Source organism: Eumetopias jubatus, unplaced genomic scaffold, assembly GCF_037043125.1.
Source record: "Eumetopias jubatus isolate StellerSeaLion01/CBP00866 unplaced genomic scaffold, mEumJub1_p1.0 scaffold_14, whole genome shotgun sequence".
In the NCBI taxonomy this organism is placed as follows: domain Eukaryota; kingdom Metazoa; phylum Chordata; class Mammalia; order Carnivora; family Otariidae; genus Eumetopias; species Eumetopias jubatus.
The window spans coordinates 108,431,899-108,449,581 of NW_028274820.1; the positions used below are offsets into that span (position 1 = coordinate 108,431,899).

General features: G+C 43.0%; 1 protein-coding gene across 6 annotated transcripts in view; it reads right to left on the bottom strand.

Annotated features, from left to right (window-relative positions):
- Nucleotides 1-1,909: 1,909 nt before the first annotated feature.
- The window catches only part of NCAPG2 (non-SMC condensin II complex subunit G2), a 69,317-nt gene continuing 53,543 nt past the window's right edge, over nucleotides 1,910-17,683 (bottom strand). For all 6 annotated transcript variants that reach the window (XM_088018282.1, XM_088018285.1, XM_088018284.1 and 3 more), the window contains 6 exons: nucleotides 14,468-14,655; nucleotides 13,501-13,641; nucleotides 10,077-10,180; nucleotides 9,341-9,441; nucleotides 8,111-8,210; nucleotides 1,910-2,326 (listed from right to left, as the gene is read on the bottom strand). In XM_088018282.1, coding sequence (XP_087874408.1) covers nucleotides 2,275-2,326; nucleotides 8,111-8,210; nucleotides 9,341-9,441; nucleotides 10,077-10,180; nucleotides 13,501-13,641; nucleotides 14,468-14,655 — 686 coding nt within the window. In that variant the 3' untranslated portion in view covers nucleotides 1,910-2,274. The remainder of the gene's footprint in view (nucleotides 2,327-8,110; nucleotides 8,211-9,340; nucleotides 9,442-10,076; nucleotides 10,181-13,500; nucleotides 13,642-14,467; nucleotides 14,656-17,683) is intronic.

Here is a 17,683-nt window from a genome sequence, read left to right on the forward strand (position 1 = left end):
GTGGACATCTGGCTTCGGTGAGCGGTGTGTCCTCCCATATGGGTTTTCTGGCCTTCTGTGGTGCCCACACTATAGCACACGCACCTCTCTGAGCCTCCTTCCATGGTCTGCTCGGCCGTCTGGCATCTTCACCTTGCGTGGCCATCACTTCTGTGCTTCTGGGAGCTAGCCTAGTGGTGTTCACAGGTGTAGAGATCTGTGTCTGTGTGCCTCCAAACTGATAACACATCCTTTGCCAAAGAGGTCTATGCTTTCTCTCTTTTCCTCATATCTGATTCTGTTTACAGTTTTGTTAAACAGTGAATACAAAAGACTATAACGTGTAAGATTATGAATAGTAAAATGAGCACGCCAATACCTATTTCCAGTTTACTTCTATAGTCACCTCTGAAGAATCTTACATGCTCTCACCCTTCCCTCCCATACTCCATGTTCTGAATTCTACCATCTTTTCCTTGCTTATTGATATATTGTCAATACATGTTAATATAATAGTACATTGATATATTATGTGAGCAAAAGCAATACAGCGTTGTTTCATATGCTTTAAACCTCCCAGAATGAAATCACACTATATTATTCTGTGACTTGCTTTTTCACTCAACATCATGCCCCGGAAGTGCCCTCTACCTCGCCCTGTCGTCCCTAATGAAGGAGGAGCTACGGTTACCCCACACCCCACAGCCGCCCTGCCCACTCTCCCTCTGAAGGGAGTCAGAGCTACTTCGACCTGCTGTTGCAAACATAGGTGCTCTGAGTGTCCTCATGCATTCACAGGAATTTCTCTAGGGCATATACCTAGAGAAGGATTTTATGAACTATTTTGGCCCGATAAAAATTGAATTATGTTTTTTCACAAATTGGATTATTTCCCCCATCAAGACTGACACAAGATAAAAGAGAAAACCTGACTACTCTGAAAACTCATATATAAATTTAAAAAGCTAATTAACCTCTTCCCACACAGAAAACACCAAGCTCAGGCAGATTGTTACAACAAATCCAAGGAACTATTTCTAATCTAACACAAACTCTTCCAGGGATATAGAAAGATGGAGCATTCCTCAATTCATTTCTTTCTCTTTTAAGATTTTATTTTTAAGTAATCTCTACCCTCAGCATGGGGCCTGAACTCACGACCCCAAGATCAAGAGTGGTGCACTCCACTGACTGACCAGCCAGGCGCCCCTCAGTTCATTTCTTAATACTAAAACAAACACCGGCAAGGACAAAAAAGAAAAAAAAATCACATTTGCCAATACAGAAAACATCTTAGCAAAGATGTCTAAAAGTCTTATGTTCAAAATTAGCTAAAATAAGCAAACCCCACCTCCCATTTCTCAGTTATCTCAGAAAAACCTTACCCTAACTGCTCATAACTGTGGTAAGCAGTCCATTCCTGTACCTTCTTAGAAAAACAGACAGTGAAATTGGTGTTTCTTTACGGTTTTTGCTGGGGGCAAAGGACAGAATGAGCATGTCCCATCTGTCACAGGCGGTGGCTCCACCATGACGCAGGGCCTGTGGCTGACAGGGACACACAGACCTGGTAACCTAGGGCAGACAAGCTGGGGTCTTGGACGATGCAGCAAGGAAACCCGGGGCTGGTCCTCCGCTGGTACCTCGTCAGATCTCAGGAAAAAAAGATAATATAATAGTAATTCACCTTCAGGCTGAAGGACTCAGTTCTCTATCACCCACATTGAGAGCCACCGGGCCCATCTTGACATCGGAAAGAAGCATCAAGACCAGAAGAGGAGGCAACTACAGGACCCTGCGTGAGGCTCTTCCCTGCACCTGGCACAGCCACTCCCTCTGCTTTAGCACCTTCTACTCTTGGCAGAATTCAACCCTTGTCTCTAAAGGGGAAGACTCACACTAATATTTTTAAATAAAGTATACAAACAGATGTTGTCATCAAGTTTATTACTCATAGTTTAAGCAACATTTTATATATATATATGTGTGTATATATATATATATGTCATTTTTAAAACAACCACATTTGCTAGAAAAGTGTCTTCTTTTTTTCCTTTGCACCACAGGTTTCTGCACTGCACCACTACCTAGAGTCCTTTATATTAAATATATTATTTATGCAGGCACCAGGCAAAAGCTTAAGAACCTTTGAGTTTCCTACTTATAAATCCCCAAATAAATCCCACCCCTATGATATGGGTTACTAACATTAAAAACACTAGGAAAATACACATTCATTTCACTTTCGCTAAGTCCTTTTTCTCTGTTTTCACATGACCAAAGATGTTGGCTTGATTATGAATTCAGAAATGCTCCCAGAGTTCTTGATGATGATTCATAGAGAAACCTGAAACATAAAGAAAGATGATTAACAACAGAAATCAGCGACCAAAATACCCAAATGTACATTTTCACAAAATAAACCTAGAAATGTTTTGCAACGGAACACACACTTCGAGAAGCTGAAATAATCAGTAACTTTCACTGATTACTTCTCATATGTGAGGCGGAGCAAGAATCCCCATCACCAGGAAACTGCACTTGAACAGGGCCGTCATCACTGCACCCGCGGCCACAGCAGTTCACGGAGTCCCCAAAGCACTCTTCACACGAACCAAACACCAGGCCAGGTTTTCTACAGGTGAACTCTTACTCAGAAGTACTCTCATTTGTGAGGATCTAAACCAAGACTCAGATACAGGGCAGCCTCATAAACATGACAAGTACATTTCACAATCATGGGCTTTCTCTCCACAAAAACACAAGATAAACGAAGACTATTTATCCCAAGACTCACTATTACAACGACACCCACTCCAATCACTTCCCCTGGTCCTGCCCTATACGCCTGTCCCAGGAGAGGCTTGCTCCTCCCTGCCCCAGAGAGCCAGGTTTGGGCTGAGCCCACTCAAGACACTCCCCCGAGCCCTCACGGGAAGTCCTCACACGGGCATTTACATGTGTGTGTTCCCTTCCCCCACCTGGTCACCACGAGGGCCTCCAGCACTTCCCTCAGAGGGGATGCGGGCCCTGGACACAAACACCAGCCTCCAACCCCAGTGACGTCTCAGTTGACGCACTGTTCAGCGAGTGTCTACCTGTGTCCTGCCTCTCGCGGAGACTAACCCACCACGTGGTCTACAACAGCCCTGTCTTGTGTCAGTACAAACAGGATGTAACTAAATTCTCTACTAGCCTCATTAAAAGAGATCAAAATAAGGTGAAGTTCATCTTAATACATTTTATTTTACTCAATATACCCAAAATACATCAGCCTGTAATCAACATAAAAATAACACTGGCATACTTTACAATGTTTTTTTCACACTATCTTCAGAACCCAGCATGCACTTAACACTTAGCCACATCTCAGGTCAGACTCGCCACGTTTCACGTGTTCAATTTCTACATGTGACAAAGTGGCCACTGCAGGGCAGCACAGATCGAGAAAGATTTTGAGATTTTTGTCTTTACCCCTGGAATTCCATAATTTTATCCACAGACTTACTTAAGCGTGATTTCTTTTCCATTTAATCCCATCCAGAATTTAGTGGAAGAAACAAAAAAAAGAAATTTTAAAATTCCACATTTCTTCAGCTCTGGGAAGTTTTTTCCTATTATCTGTTAGATGACTGCTTTTCTTGGGTCGGCTTCCTCATCTGTCTTTACCCTGTGACTCCTCTTCATCAGTAAGTCTGTGTTCTGAGGTACTCCTCCAACGTGATCTTTCAGACCATCTGCAATCTGAGTCTCAACGGTGACATCTCCAATACGTCAGGGACATTTTTAATTTAGGATTTTTCGTTCTACATCATCTTTTTGGGGTATAGTTGATTTTTTTCTTTGAAGACTCTTATTATTAATTGTCTGACTGGCCCAGCACTGTTACTTGAGCAATGGCTGTTCTGATTGTTTCTAACTGCTGGGCTACCCTACATGTATGGCTGTTTAGTGTGTGCCTGACAGATACCTCGGATAGAGGTGGGATGGTGAATGGTGAGAGGCACAGGCCCTGTGGAGGCCACCATCGCAGCAGTGAGCTGGAAGGGACAAAGGCAAGCCTTAGCCAAATTACCTCCCTGGGCCAGGGTTTTCATGTGTGACAAGACGTTTGAACCAAGGAATGTGCTCGCCCACCTGAGCTCTCAAAGCCTTTAAATCTATGTCAGAAGCTGAGTCTTCACCCCATCCACCATCAGGCCCCACCGCCTCCAGCAGACTGTGTTCATGTGCTGGAGAACGTGCAACACGACCACAGCCACAGGAGGGGCAGACAAAATCAATTTTCTGAGAAAAACATTAATAAGATAAACAATGTCTGTTTTTATTTACATCTAACTTTATCTACACCAATGTCCACTAGGCATTGATGATGATGGAAGCATGCTTCTAAATGAGCTATAAAAAGCATCCAGTCCCAAAATCATTTTAAAAAGACTATTAAAATTTCATGCAGAACAAAATGGTATTATTCATCAGTACTTGATAACCAAAAAGAGGTGATTTTGTCAGGGAGAACGCCTTTCCTTCAAGGTCTAATAACAAGGTTTAATGTTGGGGGTTGCCCAGAACACTATCAAAGTTGCCTACACATAGGCATAATTAATATTGGCAAGTAATTTGCTTATGATTACATTCCATTTACTCAGAGGGAAAAATTCATGATATAACCTGAACCACAAGAAATATTTATACTTCTAAAATTTCTAATTATAAATTTATTGCTATTTTCATACTACTTATGAAAGTAATAAATATAACATACTTGACATTTAAATGTACCAGCGTGCTGGCAAATGTATGCCATTCCTCCTGTGAGAAAATATGTCCAATTTACAGCTATATTACAGCTATATTAGGTGAGGCAATTAAAGTGCAATGAGAAGCATTTTTTATTTAGCACCCAACAGACCAGTTAACAGAATACTAACACTGCTAGAGAGAAAAGTAGTGTATTCGTCAAGAAAACATTCACTTCTGAATTAATGCCCCATTGCCTAAAATATTAACTGGACCAAAGGGTTCCCAGAGTCTTAAAGATGTTAACTTGCCTTAATGTCTCTACCCCAACATCAAATCACTAATATTTTCAATTTAGTCTTAAATGTTGTCTATTTTCCATTAGATGGATTTTGTTTTAGACGCTGGTTATCTATAGTGTGGTTCTTGCACATTTAGGGAGCCCGAGTTTCATGGTCCAGTCCTATTTTCTTAAGATGTTTCCACCTTAAAGGGAAGAACTCTTTTTGCCATCTGTATATTAAATATCCACACAGAGCCCAACATGAAGCTCGATCCCAAGACCCTGAGATCATGACCTGAGCCGAAACCAAGAGTCAGACCCTTAACTGACCTCGCCACCCAAGGGCCCCCAGTTTTGAACTTCTAAGGCCTTTTTTTCCCTCTCAATATAACTAACATGATTCAAGTACTCAGCTTAAAACTCTGTGCAAGTGGGAATAAAAGAAATTTCTAAGGAGCAAATGTCCCTGTTCCCTTACATCTTCAAAATAGTATATACATACCATTCTACACCCAAAAAAAAACTTATCCTTGCAAATGTTATTTCTAAGAACAAAGAAATCCTGTAAAACGCTTGGACTTCTGGGGCATCTGGGTGGCTCCGTCCGCCTCCTGACTGCAGCTTGGGTCATGATCTCAGGGTCATGGGATCGAGCCCCACATTGGGCTCCTGGGCTGGGTATGGAGTCTGCTCAAGATTCTCCCTCTCCCTCTGCCCCTCTCCCAGCTCACAGTAAGTAAGTAAATAAATGAATCAATGAATGAATAAATAAATAAAATCTTTTACAAAAATGCCTGGACTTCTGAGATTGTTATATCCTATGAAAATAACTTACCATTTATATAGGTTGTAATTCTGATGTGCCTGGTAAAAATATTTACACTGCCATGTGTTTTCTGAAATACAAACACTCCTCATTTCCTCCAACTCAGAAGATCACTTCCCTCTTCCCCATAGTGTCTAGAAATAAATAAGCTCATAAAACCTAAGAGTCTGTTGGGTTTCTCCTTCAAATATACAGTTGCAAACCCAACTTTATTAAAACCGCCTGGTAAATATTCACTGCTTTCTAGGATGAGGTATATAGTTGAACTCATTCCCTTTGCTCACAACAAGGTCATGCAAACCTCTACCTGCCCTAGTGCCCAAGTCAATGCCCTGGTCCGTGGGGGCCTTCTCTTCCTGGTTCTGACCACTGCAGAGACCACAGGCTTTGCAGAGCCCCAGCCTTCTCCAGGAGACCCCAACAGTAAAAGTGACACCCCAGGTGACTGTCTCCACCAGGCCCCCCAGGGCAGCTGTCCAGCCAGCAGCTACCTGACGACAACAGCACAGGGAAGCTCCCAGGATTGGCAGAGGGCCCCAGCTTTGGTTCCAGCAGCAACCCTAGCACGTCCCCTGCCTCCTGGAGACTGGATATCCAGTGAGTCCCATCAGAAGGCCTCAGGACTTCGCCATCCATGGAACGGTCTCAGTCCTGGGGTGTGCACTGTCCCTAGGAACAGAGTTGCTCCTCACATCTGCCTTTCCTCTCTGCTTTGGAGTTCGCTTTAACTCTCACTAGCCAATAGTTCGTTACACTGCCGCCCTGATAAGAATTTTTGACATTGAGATTTTCCCGTCCTAGTCACTGTGTGGTTTCTGCCTTCTAACTGGAATGCCACAACTACCCAGGAAACACTTGCTAAAGGAGGCTGGTACAGTTGTCTTAATACCAGACAAAACGGACTTTCTGGGTAAAGCATTACTGGAGATAAAGAGAGACCCTTCATAAAAATAAAAGGGTCAATTCATCCAGAAGATATAGGGGTTCTAAATTCATATGCACCTAATATCAGGATCACAAAAGATAAGCAAAATCCTTCTTATCAGAAATGCAGATCCAGTAGGCAGAAAATCATTAAGAACACAGTTGAACTCAACAGCACCATCAATCGACTGCATACAATTAATAACAGTGTATAAAATATTTACCACCACCAGCTGGGATTTATTCTAGGTATGCAAGGCTGGTTCAACATTCAAAAACCACTGAGTGTAATCCATCACAAGACTCAAGAAGAAACAGCGTATGATCACATCAGTAGATGCAGAAAAAGCATTTGACTAAATCCAACACCCATTCATGATAAAAAGTCTCAGTAAATTAGGAATAGAAGGGAACTTCTTCAACTTGATGAAGAACATCCACAAAATATCGGCAGCTCATGTCAAACTTAATGGTGAGAAACTAGAAGTTTTCCCACTAAGATCAGGAACAAGGCGAGGATGCCCCTTCTCATCACCGCTTTTCAACACTGCACTGGAAGTCCTAGATAATGCAGTGAGAAAAGGAAAGAAAAGGTAAACAGAGAAGAGAGAAAATTTGTTCATAAATTAGCAATTTAGGGTTTTCGAAGCCTTTCTACAAAGGAGAAAGTAGCTAAGAAAAGTGGCTACTTTCCCAGGCATACATAAAACTATGACCTAGTTCAGAGCTCTGTTAACACTTAACATTATGAAGTTCACAAAACGGTAAGAAAAACACTGCTTTTGCTATTGATCTGAGAATCAAACACAGCTAACAGCAGAGTCTGCAGGAGGTTGTACAGCTTGTCAGCTGCCAACCCTAACAAAGGCCCTCGGCCGGAGGGGCCCAGTGAACACCTTCCCCAGAGCAGTCCCTGCGGCAGCAGCGGGCCACCCAGAACGCAAGAAATGACCAGTATTTCTTCCAAAGTCTGGAGGAACCTTTCCCATCCTCATTATGGATGCCTGGGGACTGGGCAATTATGTCTTAGAAATTTGAAGCCTATGGTTTCAAAAACATAGCAAACCACCCAAAATAATCTGTCTAGTTTTAAAACCATATAAAATAAGTTTGTATGTCTTTATTTTTCTGGAGTAGAATTTACCAGATGACAATTTTGTTTTTGTTTTTGAAGACAAATTAGGGAGTAAATTAAACTTACGCTCAAGGGGTTTTCCAACAGAGACGTTTCTGTGCTTACAAGCGTGTTTTCTCACTGCCTGGCTGTTAAGTAGCAGCAATGAGAACAGGATCTAAAATGTACCTACAGAGGAGCAGAGCTCTCAGAAGAGTCCATCTGGGTGCATCTAGTGCTTTACCTCTCCGTGCTGTCCTCGTCCAGAGTAATCTCCATGAACGTCTTCAGTTTTCTGTGAACAGTGGCTGCAACATCCTTCACTTTTGAACTCCTCTGTTTACCTATGGGAAAGTTACAGTAAAGACAGAGAAAAGACTTGAACGCCGCCACTGCAGGGTCAGCGCAAGCATACTCTGCTATCAGTGTGGTGCAAGTGCAGCAAGACTGAGCCCCCCACCCTTCGAGTTAACCCACCCATTGACCTGTGCAATAGTAATCGTCCCCGACAGGGACGTGAGAAGATCAAGCAGACGTTTTCAGAAGCACCTCATTGGCTCTGAGGGACAGCTCCAATGCACATGATCCCGTGAGTTCTGTCTATGCCATCAGAGACCTGATCCTCACCTGGACCACCATCACAGATAACAACTACCATCTTCCAGCATCATCACTGTGTGGCACCAATGTAAGTACCTATTAAGTACTAGGTGCTCATCAGCACCATACCTCCCACCCTCACTCCTTCACCTGGGGAATGTCCCCTCATTCTCCAGACCTCAACTCAGGTGAAAGTCCCTCAGAGAAGTCTTTTCTGATGTCCAGCATGGGTAACACTAGTCACAAAGTATTATCCTAAACCCGTAGACACGCCATGCATTAGAGCTTATGGGCAGAGCTTGTTTTAATAGGAGCACTCTTTGTCTATAATACGTTACATCTTAGAAAATGATTTCAACATTAGTAAAACTGAGTAAAAAATACAGAAACTTAACAGTAATATGCAGAGACATTACTGCATTTTATACTGAGGTGAGCATTTTATAGGTATCTCCAACTACTTTTCCGTACTATTTCAACTGACTGGGATATTCAAAACACGCAAGTATAAGGCTTAAGTAAAAAAGCAGATACTTTAAGTATTAACACCAAAAACACACCATCATTAGCAAAAATAAATTCAGACTTCTAAGCACAGAGAACACATGACAAGAGGGACATGTAATGGGTCCAGTGGGGAAAGGCGACAGGTGGACAGGGCTGGTTTCTAGGCTAGTGCAGGGTCAGCTGAGCAGAGGGAGCCCAGCAGATGGCGTGTGCTCAGAGCATGGGACGACAGGCTGCAAGAGGTGGGGGAGTCTGACTGGCAGGGGACATGGCAACAAGGAACCGAGTTCTCAAACATCCTGTCACAGTTCTGTATGAGATCATACCCAGCAATACCCCAGACAGTAGAAGAGAAAGTTTAACCAACCTTTATTAATAACCAAAATAATATGCACAACAGCTGTGAGACACACAATGCCTTCAATATCATCAGAGGTAACACATGCCTTTAACTCATCTAAAAATGACCTGCAAAAAAAATTTAATAAAAATCTGTAATTATTCTATAGTATATATGCTCACACTTTATAGAAAGACTAAGGTAGCCAAGATTCATCAACTACCATGAATTCTAGCTTTTAACACTTTCATTGACTGTATCTACTACTGTAGTTCTTCAGGGATCAGGTATCAGACAACTGCGAAATCTTTCCTTCTCTACTCTACCAGTCCTGAGTGTGCCACAGCAAACCCTGGGCTTCAGCCAAGTGACACACCAGCAGCAGCATGTGCCAAGAAGCCACACTGGCATTGAAGCCAGGCAGGTGTTCGGAGTACCCTTAGTAAGAAGTATTGTACTACACAGTGACATTTTAAATGTTTCCCTCTAGCTGAATTTTAGTTATGATAAGCATAACCAGGGACTTTTCAGATGGATGTATTTGACAAAAAGTTTGAATTTCTCTTTGTAGAAGTATAATACAAAATTTTTTTAAAATGCAACTATTTTTAATTGCTGATGAGAGAAAATTCTAGGAAACATTTTTCTCATGGGAAAAAAAGCACCTGTGAGAAATTTTGAGAGCTGAAGGAATATAAGCAAAATCTACTGAGCGCTTCTAGTCACAAGGAGAATCTCAGGACAGTAAAGAGAACATGGTTACCTGATCACATCCGGAGACTTCATTATTATTCCTATTAAACACCTTGAAAATGGTGGGAGGTCTGAAAGAACCTCGGGGGTGGTGAGCTCTTCCATATTAGAAACCTAAAAAGAAGTTCCAAATCAGTAATTTCTAAACTGAGACTGAGATAGGCTAAATAATTTGTTTTATACCGCTGTGGATTTTCAACCAGAAACTCAAAAGAATAGTTTTTATTAGCTGTTGAAATATCTACAGTAATTATGATTATTATTGTAGACAGGGGTATATTATTCATCGGACAGAAGTGAAAAGATAAAAACACTCAACGAACCTTTTGTTAGACAGCCTTTAATGCAGTAGCACTCTCTGTAAATAACGTGTCTTTATGCAGGTCTAACTGGCTGTTGTTAATCACCCAGGATCGGGTTTTCCCAGTCTCAGCATGACCGACATCCTGGACTGAGTAATTCCTTGCTGTGGGCCATCCTTTGCACTGCAGGGTGTTGAGCAGCATCCTTGGCCTCCACCCAGCAGATCCCAGTAGTACCCCCTCCCCAGCACTGCCAGTGTCTTCTGGAGAATCACCCACAGTGCAGTAATGTTGGTCTGGACCCACGTAAGGGGCTCTGCCTGGATTTATGCCCCTCATCACCAACCTTACAAGTTTAAAGCCATCCATTAGTGGCGAATGAACTCCACATGCAAATGGCTCCTTGGAAAATCTAAATCCAAAACCCTGCTCTGGAAGGGATGGCGGCTGGGGGGGGGCTATGTCTTTGTTTCCTGATCCCACCCCTATCTCCTCCTCACTCCATCCACCTTCATACATCCCATACTGTCTCTCCTCTCCTTCTCGGCCATCAGGGGACTCGACTCAGGTATAACCACACAGTACTTCTAAACAGCCTTTCCATATGCCCTCTGGAGGATTCATAATACAAATTTGGATATTAAAGTCCAATCATCATTATGTTTGAAATAGCTCTATTTCTCATTAAAATGCTTTACATCTTAAATGCTGTGAATGCATTTGTGATCAGCATTTGTGATATAGACAAATGATTATTGACTGGTTAAAATAAAATGTATCTTGGGGCGCCTGGGTGGCTCAGTTGGTTAAGTGTCTGACTCTTGGTTTCAGCTCAGGTCATAAACTCAGGGTCGTAGATCCAGCCCTGCATCAGGCTCTGTGCTCAGTGCGGAGACTGCTTCAGATTCCCTCTCCCTCTCCCTCCTGCTTATTCTCTCTCTCTATCAAATGAATAAATAAAATCTTTTAAAAACTGTATCTTGAGATTTTTAGTTTATGTAGCAGTAAGATATAGAATAACAGCACAGAGTAGGAGAATGCTAATCGGAAGAACATTGTTACAAGACTCTTAGGATGCACAGGCATACCATAATTTCTTAGGGAGATTGATGAGTTAAATATGCATACTAAAATGAAACCACTAAAACAATTACACAAAGGACAATATAAAGTCAACAGAGAAGATAAAATGAAACAGTACAAACACCTGATTCATCAAGAAATGGCAGGAAAAGAAGAAAAGTAGGGGGACTAATAGAAAACAAACATCAAAACTGTCAAATTAAATACAAACATATCGATGGTTCCATTAAAATCAAATGGGCTAAGCACCCCAGGTAAAAGGCAGAGACTAGACCCCCCCCCAAAAAAAGGCCTGCCCATGAAGTGATTATAGAAAACACTTTGAGGGCGCCTGGGTGGCTCAGTTGGTTAAGCGACTGCCTTCGGCTCAGGTCATGATCCCGGAGTCCCGGGATCGAGTCCCACATCGGGCTCCCTGCTCAGCAGGGAGTCTGCTTCTCCCTCTGACCCTCTTCCCTCTCGTGCTATCTCTCATTCTCTCTCTCAAATAAATAAAATCTTTAAAAAAAAAAAAAGAAAGAAAACACTTTGAACATGTAGAAAAACACGTTGAAACTAAAAGCCGTCTCTTGAACTATCAGACAGCCAATGCATCAAAAAGACAGAGCAGTCCTGAGTGTGTATGCACCTAACAACAAAGCTCCTACATACATGCAAATTAATGGAGAGAGACAAGTCCATCATGGTGCTAAACTCTCACTAGTGGAACAAGTAGACAAATCAGTAAGGAGACAGAAGAGAGGTCGGGAAACATGTTTAATAAAATAGTAAAATATATCAGATTTGTGGGCAAAACAGTCTCTGTCAGGACTACTCAACTCTGCAGTTACAGACAAAGCAGCCAAGGAAATTTGTAAATGTCGGGCGTAGTTGTGCTCCAATAGAAGTTCCTTTACAAAAACAGTGAGTCAGGTTTGCCCAAAGGCCATTAATTGATTTTTTATAGTTGTTAGCTATAAAGCTCAATGGAGTAAATAAACTCTAGTTCTTATTCCATGTATAATCTAGTTACTAGTTTCCTAAACCAAGCTTTAAGCTTTAAGGAGGACCTTAAATTCCATTAAATTTTAGCAATTTACTTGGCTGTTTTTATACTCATGGTCTTACGGTACAGAATTTATATAACACGATGCCACCGTCAAATTCCATCTTTTCATACTGAGAAAATCTATCATTACCTTTCTAGCTTCTAAGTCACTACTCCGGAGTGCATCTTCCCTCAATGCAAGGATCTCACTGGAGAAACAGCTTTCTGTTAGGACCTGAATTATCATCCTGGTTTTGTTGATCTTTACACAAGTAGGTTAATTGTAAGAACTATGCAACTGCTAGGAAAACAGCCAGTCCTTTACAGAGTAGGAATGAATAAGTTATGTTTAAACTGGTATCAGAGGTTCAAATTTCCTCTGCTTAGACATGAAAAAGAAACGTAAGGCCGTCAGACACGAACTACCCCAAACTGCACTGTCAGCGCCATGCTGCATCCCGCTCACCACTGACCACGGCTGCTTTCGCCTTGTCAGGAGAGAAGAGTCTTAAGAAATATATCAACTCGGGCGCCTGGGTGGCTCAGTTGGTTAGGCGACTGCCTTCGGCTTGGGTCATGATCCTGGGGTCCCGGGATCGAGTCCCACATCGGGCTCCCTGCTCAGCGGGGAGTCTGCTTCTCCCTCTGACCCTCTTCCCTCTCGTGCTGTCTCTCATTCTCTCTCTCTCAAATAAATAAATAAAATCTTAAAAAAAAAAAAGAAATATATCAACTCATGTTATATCCGAAATGCAAGAAGGAAAAAAAAAGTTCACGATGGAAGGACTTGCTGGGTCTTAATCAAAATGGCAACACCCTTAACAAAATTCTCCAGTAGTCACATGACTCGAGTCATCAGCCAGCTACGAACGGTGAGGGGCAGTGGCTGGAGAAGCAGGACACCTATTAAACTCTGGGTTCTTAAAAAATACTTGGGAAAACATGAAAATGTGCTGCTAGGAGAGAAGAGTATGTTGTACGGTCAGAAGCAGACATGTGGTTTCAGGACGAGCAGACCTCACCTTCCGGAGTTGGTGACTTATCTCCACCACAGATGCAGCAATCACCGTCGAGAGCATGCCCCGGTGGACGGGCGTGTCCACGTGCCAAGACTGAATCGTCATTATAAATTCACGGAGAGAACTCTGAACCGAATAGAGAAGCTACAAGAAAACACACCAGTCACTTTTTAGTGGTTTACAGAGAAGTATTTGTACTGCCCTCCCGAGTTTCAGGGATCCCCATCCTGTTTGCCCCTTACCAACACCCAATCCTTCCCTTCCCACTGCTGACTCAGATACCCTTACCATCTCCCCTTGTCACGTACAAATAATCAAAATCAGCATTCTCAAAAGTATATTTCATTTGGAAAACTCTATGAAATAACAGTTGGGCATTCACAAGCCAGTTGCAATCAGGTATGTGTTTCCTGTCCTGCCAGGCAGAAGACTCTTGCTGCTGGCCTGTTGACCTAGGCTCATTAAAACCTGTTCCGAGGGGCGCCTGGGCGGCTTAGTCGTTGGGCGTCTGCCTTCGGCTCCGGTCATGGTCCCAGGGTCCTGGGATGGAGCCCCACATCGGGCTCCCTGCTCCGCGGGAAGCCTGCTTCTCCCTCTCCCACTCCCCCTGCTTGTGTTCCCTCTCTCGCTGGGTCTCTCTGTCAAATAAATAAAATCTTTAAAAAAAAAAAAAAAAAAACCTGTTCCAAGACTACAAGTCAAAGATGGGCTCTTGGCCCTCCTGCCTCGGGTGCAGGCAGCACCACCTCTCTGACCACGCCATGCTCTGAAAAAGGTCAGCAAGCACCACTTGCAGGACAGCACCTGGTAATTATCTCCCATACCGCGGTGCACCCCACCCGACAGCCCAATGGCACAAGTGAGTGCCAGCCGAGCCTGTGTGTGAGGTGACACACCCCCATGCACCCTTGTCTGCTGGGTGAGCACTGTCTGTCTAATGACTAACAGCCCATTGGGAAGATGTGAGTACCCGTAGGCCTTCTTCTGGTTGCTTCCTGAAGCTCCGGGCCATACATTCCAACAGTTTCTGAAATACTTTCTGGACCATATCAAACAGCGTTGCAACTTCTTCGTCTGAGTCTGGTTTCTGCATCAAGGAACTGCCGGTTACCTCTTTCAGAATGCCCAGAAGTAATGACACATAAAAGAAGCCCTTCACTAGAAAGAATATTAGAAAAATCAGTTATCTAACCACAAAATTTAGCTGAAATTATTACATTTTTCACACATGTGTATTATGGTAACTGGAAAGAAATCATTACTGGCAAGCCAATACCAGGCTGATCAGATTAATCTAAATTTTAACATACAGGGGCGCCTGGGTGGCTCAGTCAGTTAAATGTCTGCCTTCGGCTCAGGTCCTGAACCCAGGGTCCTGGGATTGAGCCCCGTGTAGGGCTCCCTGCTCAGTGGGGAGTCTGCTTCTCCCTCTCCCTCCCCCCGCTTGTGCTCTCTCTCTTATTCACTCTCTGTCTCAAATAAATAAAATCTTTTTAAAAATAAATTTTAACACATAAATTTGATTTAATTTTAAGATTTTATTCATTTATCTGACAGAGACAGACACAGCGAGAGGGACCACAAGCAGGGGGAGTGGGAGAGGGAGAAGTAGGCTTCCCGCTGAGCAGAGAGCCCGATGTGGGACTTGAACCCAGGACCCTGGGATCATGACCTGAGCCAAAGGCAGACGCTTAACGACTGAGCTACCCAGGCACCCCAGCACACACAGATTTTAAAATAAATAAAATTTAATAACCTGCTCCTTTTAAATATAACACCAATACCCGCAACAACAGTATATTTAACTTGATCACTAAGAACTGGGCTCACTACACATGTGGACAGTGTGGCCCCTCGAACACATGGATTAGAGAACATGTCTCCTTTTCTCTTGTAATGGCAACATCAACACCAGCTCTACTGTCACAAGTCTGAGAAGGATGGCCCAAGAGCTTTCAAAATGTGATTTACAAATGTCATAGGCCAACTCTGCTAAACTTCTAACATTCTGTGGTTTATCTCGTCTTTCTCTTCTGAATCACTTCCTTTACTGTGTTGCATTAATTTGGTAAAGTGTTGGGGCGCCTGGGTGGCTTGGATGGTTAAGTGTCTGCTTTGGCTCAGGTCATGATCTCAGTGTCGTGAGATCAAGCCCCATGTCAGGCTCCCTGCTGGGGGTATGGAGCCTGCTTGGGATTCACTCTCTGTGCTCCCTCCCCTCCCACCCCTGCTCACACAACCTCTCCCTCAAATAAATAAATCTTTCAACAAAACAAAAACAAAAAAAAACCCAGAGCTGGGGTCTCACCCTCCAGAAGCTTCTCAAGCATCATCACTGTTTCTTACTTCTCTCTGGACCCTCAAGCTGCCTGACACTCGCTGACTGACCTTTTTGAGGTGTGTGTGCATGAGTGCTTCCTCATTTAGACAGCATGCTCTCCCTGGGCAGGAGCAATGCTGCATGATTCTTTCGTGTATACATTTAAAAATATATACTACATAAACATACAAACTATATGCCACATATATAAACACATATATAAATTATATAAAATGTGTATCTATGTTTTTAAAACTTGTCATATGGGAAAGCACAGAAATAATGTTCCTCATTAATAGACTATTATCTAGGTGACAAAGAGGTATGACCTCTTTGACCTTATACAGGTATCATATGGCCTTACACAGGAAATGGACCATGCAAAGAACCTCAGTTCATAAAACAAATTAGTAAGATACAGTAAGCTCTGCTTGAGACAGAGATAAGAAACTAACCCCAAACCCAAATTTACCTGCTAAAGTATGTAAAATAACTGGTCATGTTCCAGTCGAGTTTACGCCTCAAAAGGTCTATGAAACTACCACAGTCAACAGTTTCTAAAATCACTGCAAACATAACAGAAACTGAAACAACAAATGAATCTCTTTTATTTAAAAGGCAGAGGGACACACACTCTCCACACGTGCAAGTCACTTCAATGGAATGGGCAGTAAAGAACGCCAGGCTCTGAAATCAAAGTACAGACAGCTCACAGGAGGCCGATGTGCTGAAGATGAAAGGCCCAGCAAACCAGAGTGCTGCCCTTGTCCAACCACCCTCAAGGACACGGGGAACCACACACTTAACTGGTATAACTACTGACAAAAATCGGAAAAGCTAAAAACTTTAATTCAAAGCTACTTCATTATATTCAAGCAGTATGTTCCTTATAACCAAATATACATAGACGGTGGTTAAGTAAAATACAACACATTACTAAAGATAAGTCAGAATTCACAGCTACACAGAACAGATGACCCTGACTTTGGAAGTTCTTGCTTCTCCAGAGGGAAGCGGTCCAAAGCAATTGCGGGGAGTGACGTCAGCCTGCCACTGACAGCATCTGCAAACAAGCAGACGCTCGCTCACTACCCCAGACCACGCAGCAGCCGCAGGGAGCAGTGTAGCATATGGGGGTCCGTGGACCCCGTCCTCCTCTGGCTCTGCCTCAGCCTGTCATGTGTTCCTCCCTGCAAGTCCCTCTGGCCCAGGGCCCCCAGGCTCTATGCCAGCAGCCCTTCCACCTTTCAGTTAAGACAAACCCCTAGGTTTACTGTACTTACTCTTTGTTTACTAGAAATGTAACCTCCCTTTTTAAATGGGCTGATTACTTTCTGGAGGATTACCATCTCCTAAGTGCTCCGGGCGCAAAGCACTATCTTAACCACCTGCCCCAGACTGTCTTTTCCCACAGGCCCTGTTACTTTTTAGTCCCTGATTTTGCAGAGCACATGGTTTTTTTTCAAAACGTACATCCTGCATTACAGCTGAAACACCTGCACTTGTGTGAGCTTAGATTTTTTACATTTGGGTTATGTATGGGGACTCAGCTCTACTCAAGGACACCTCCTCTAGAATATGCACTTCAGCATGGAGAATGCCATATTATAATATTAGTAATATAAATGTGGTTTTATAATTAGAAAGTTTTATTAGAACTCTTTCAAGTAGAGCAAAAAGCCCCGTAAACAACAGACTCTGGGTATGCCTCGCTAAGCTGCTAAGTATAATCCTGTTTGTGACAGGGCTACAAAGGATGGCCACAGTTGATTCTCCCCTGGGAGCCTCTAATTGTTGGAATGTATAGATGTAAAGATCATTTCAGTTTGGTTCAGGTAAAGTCAGCAGCTTCAGGCCTTATTTTTG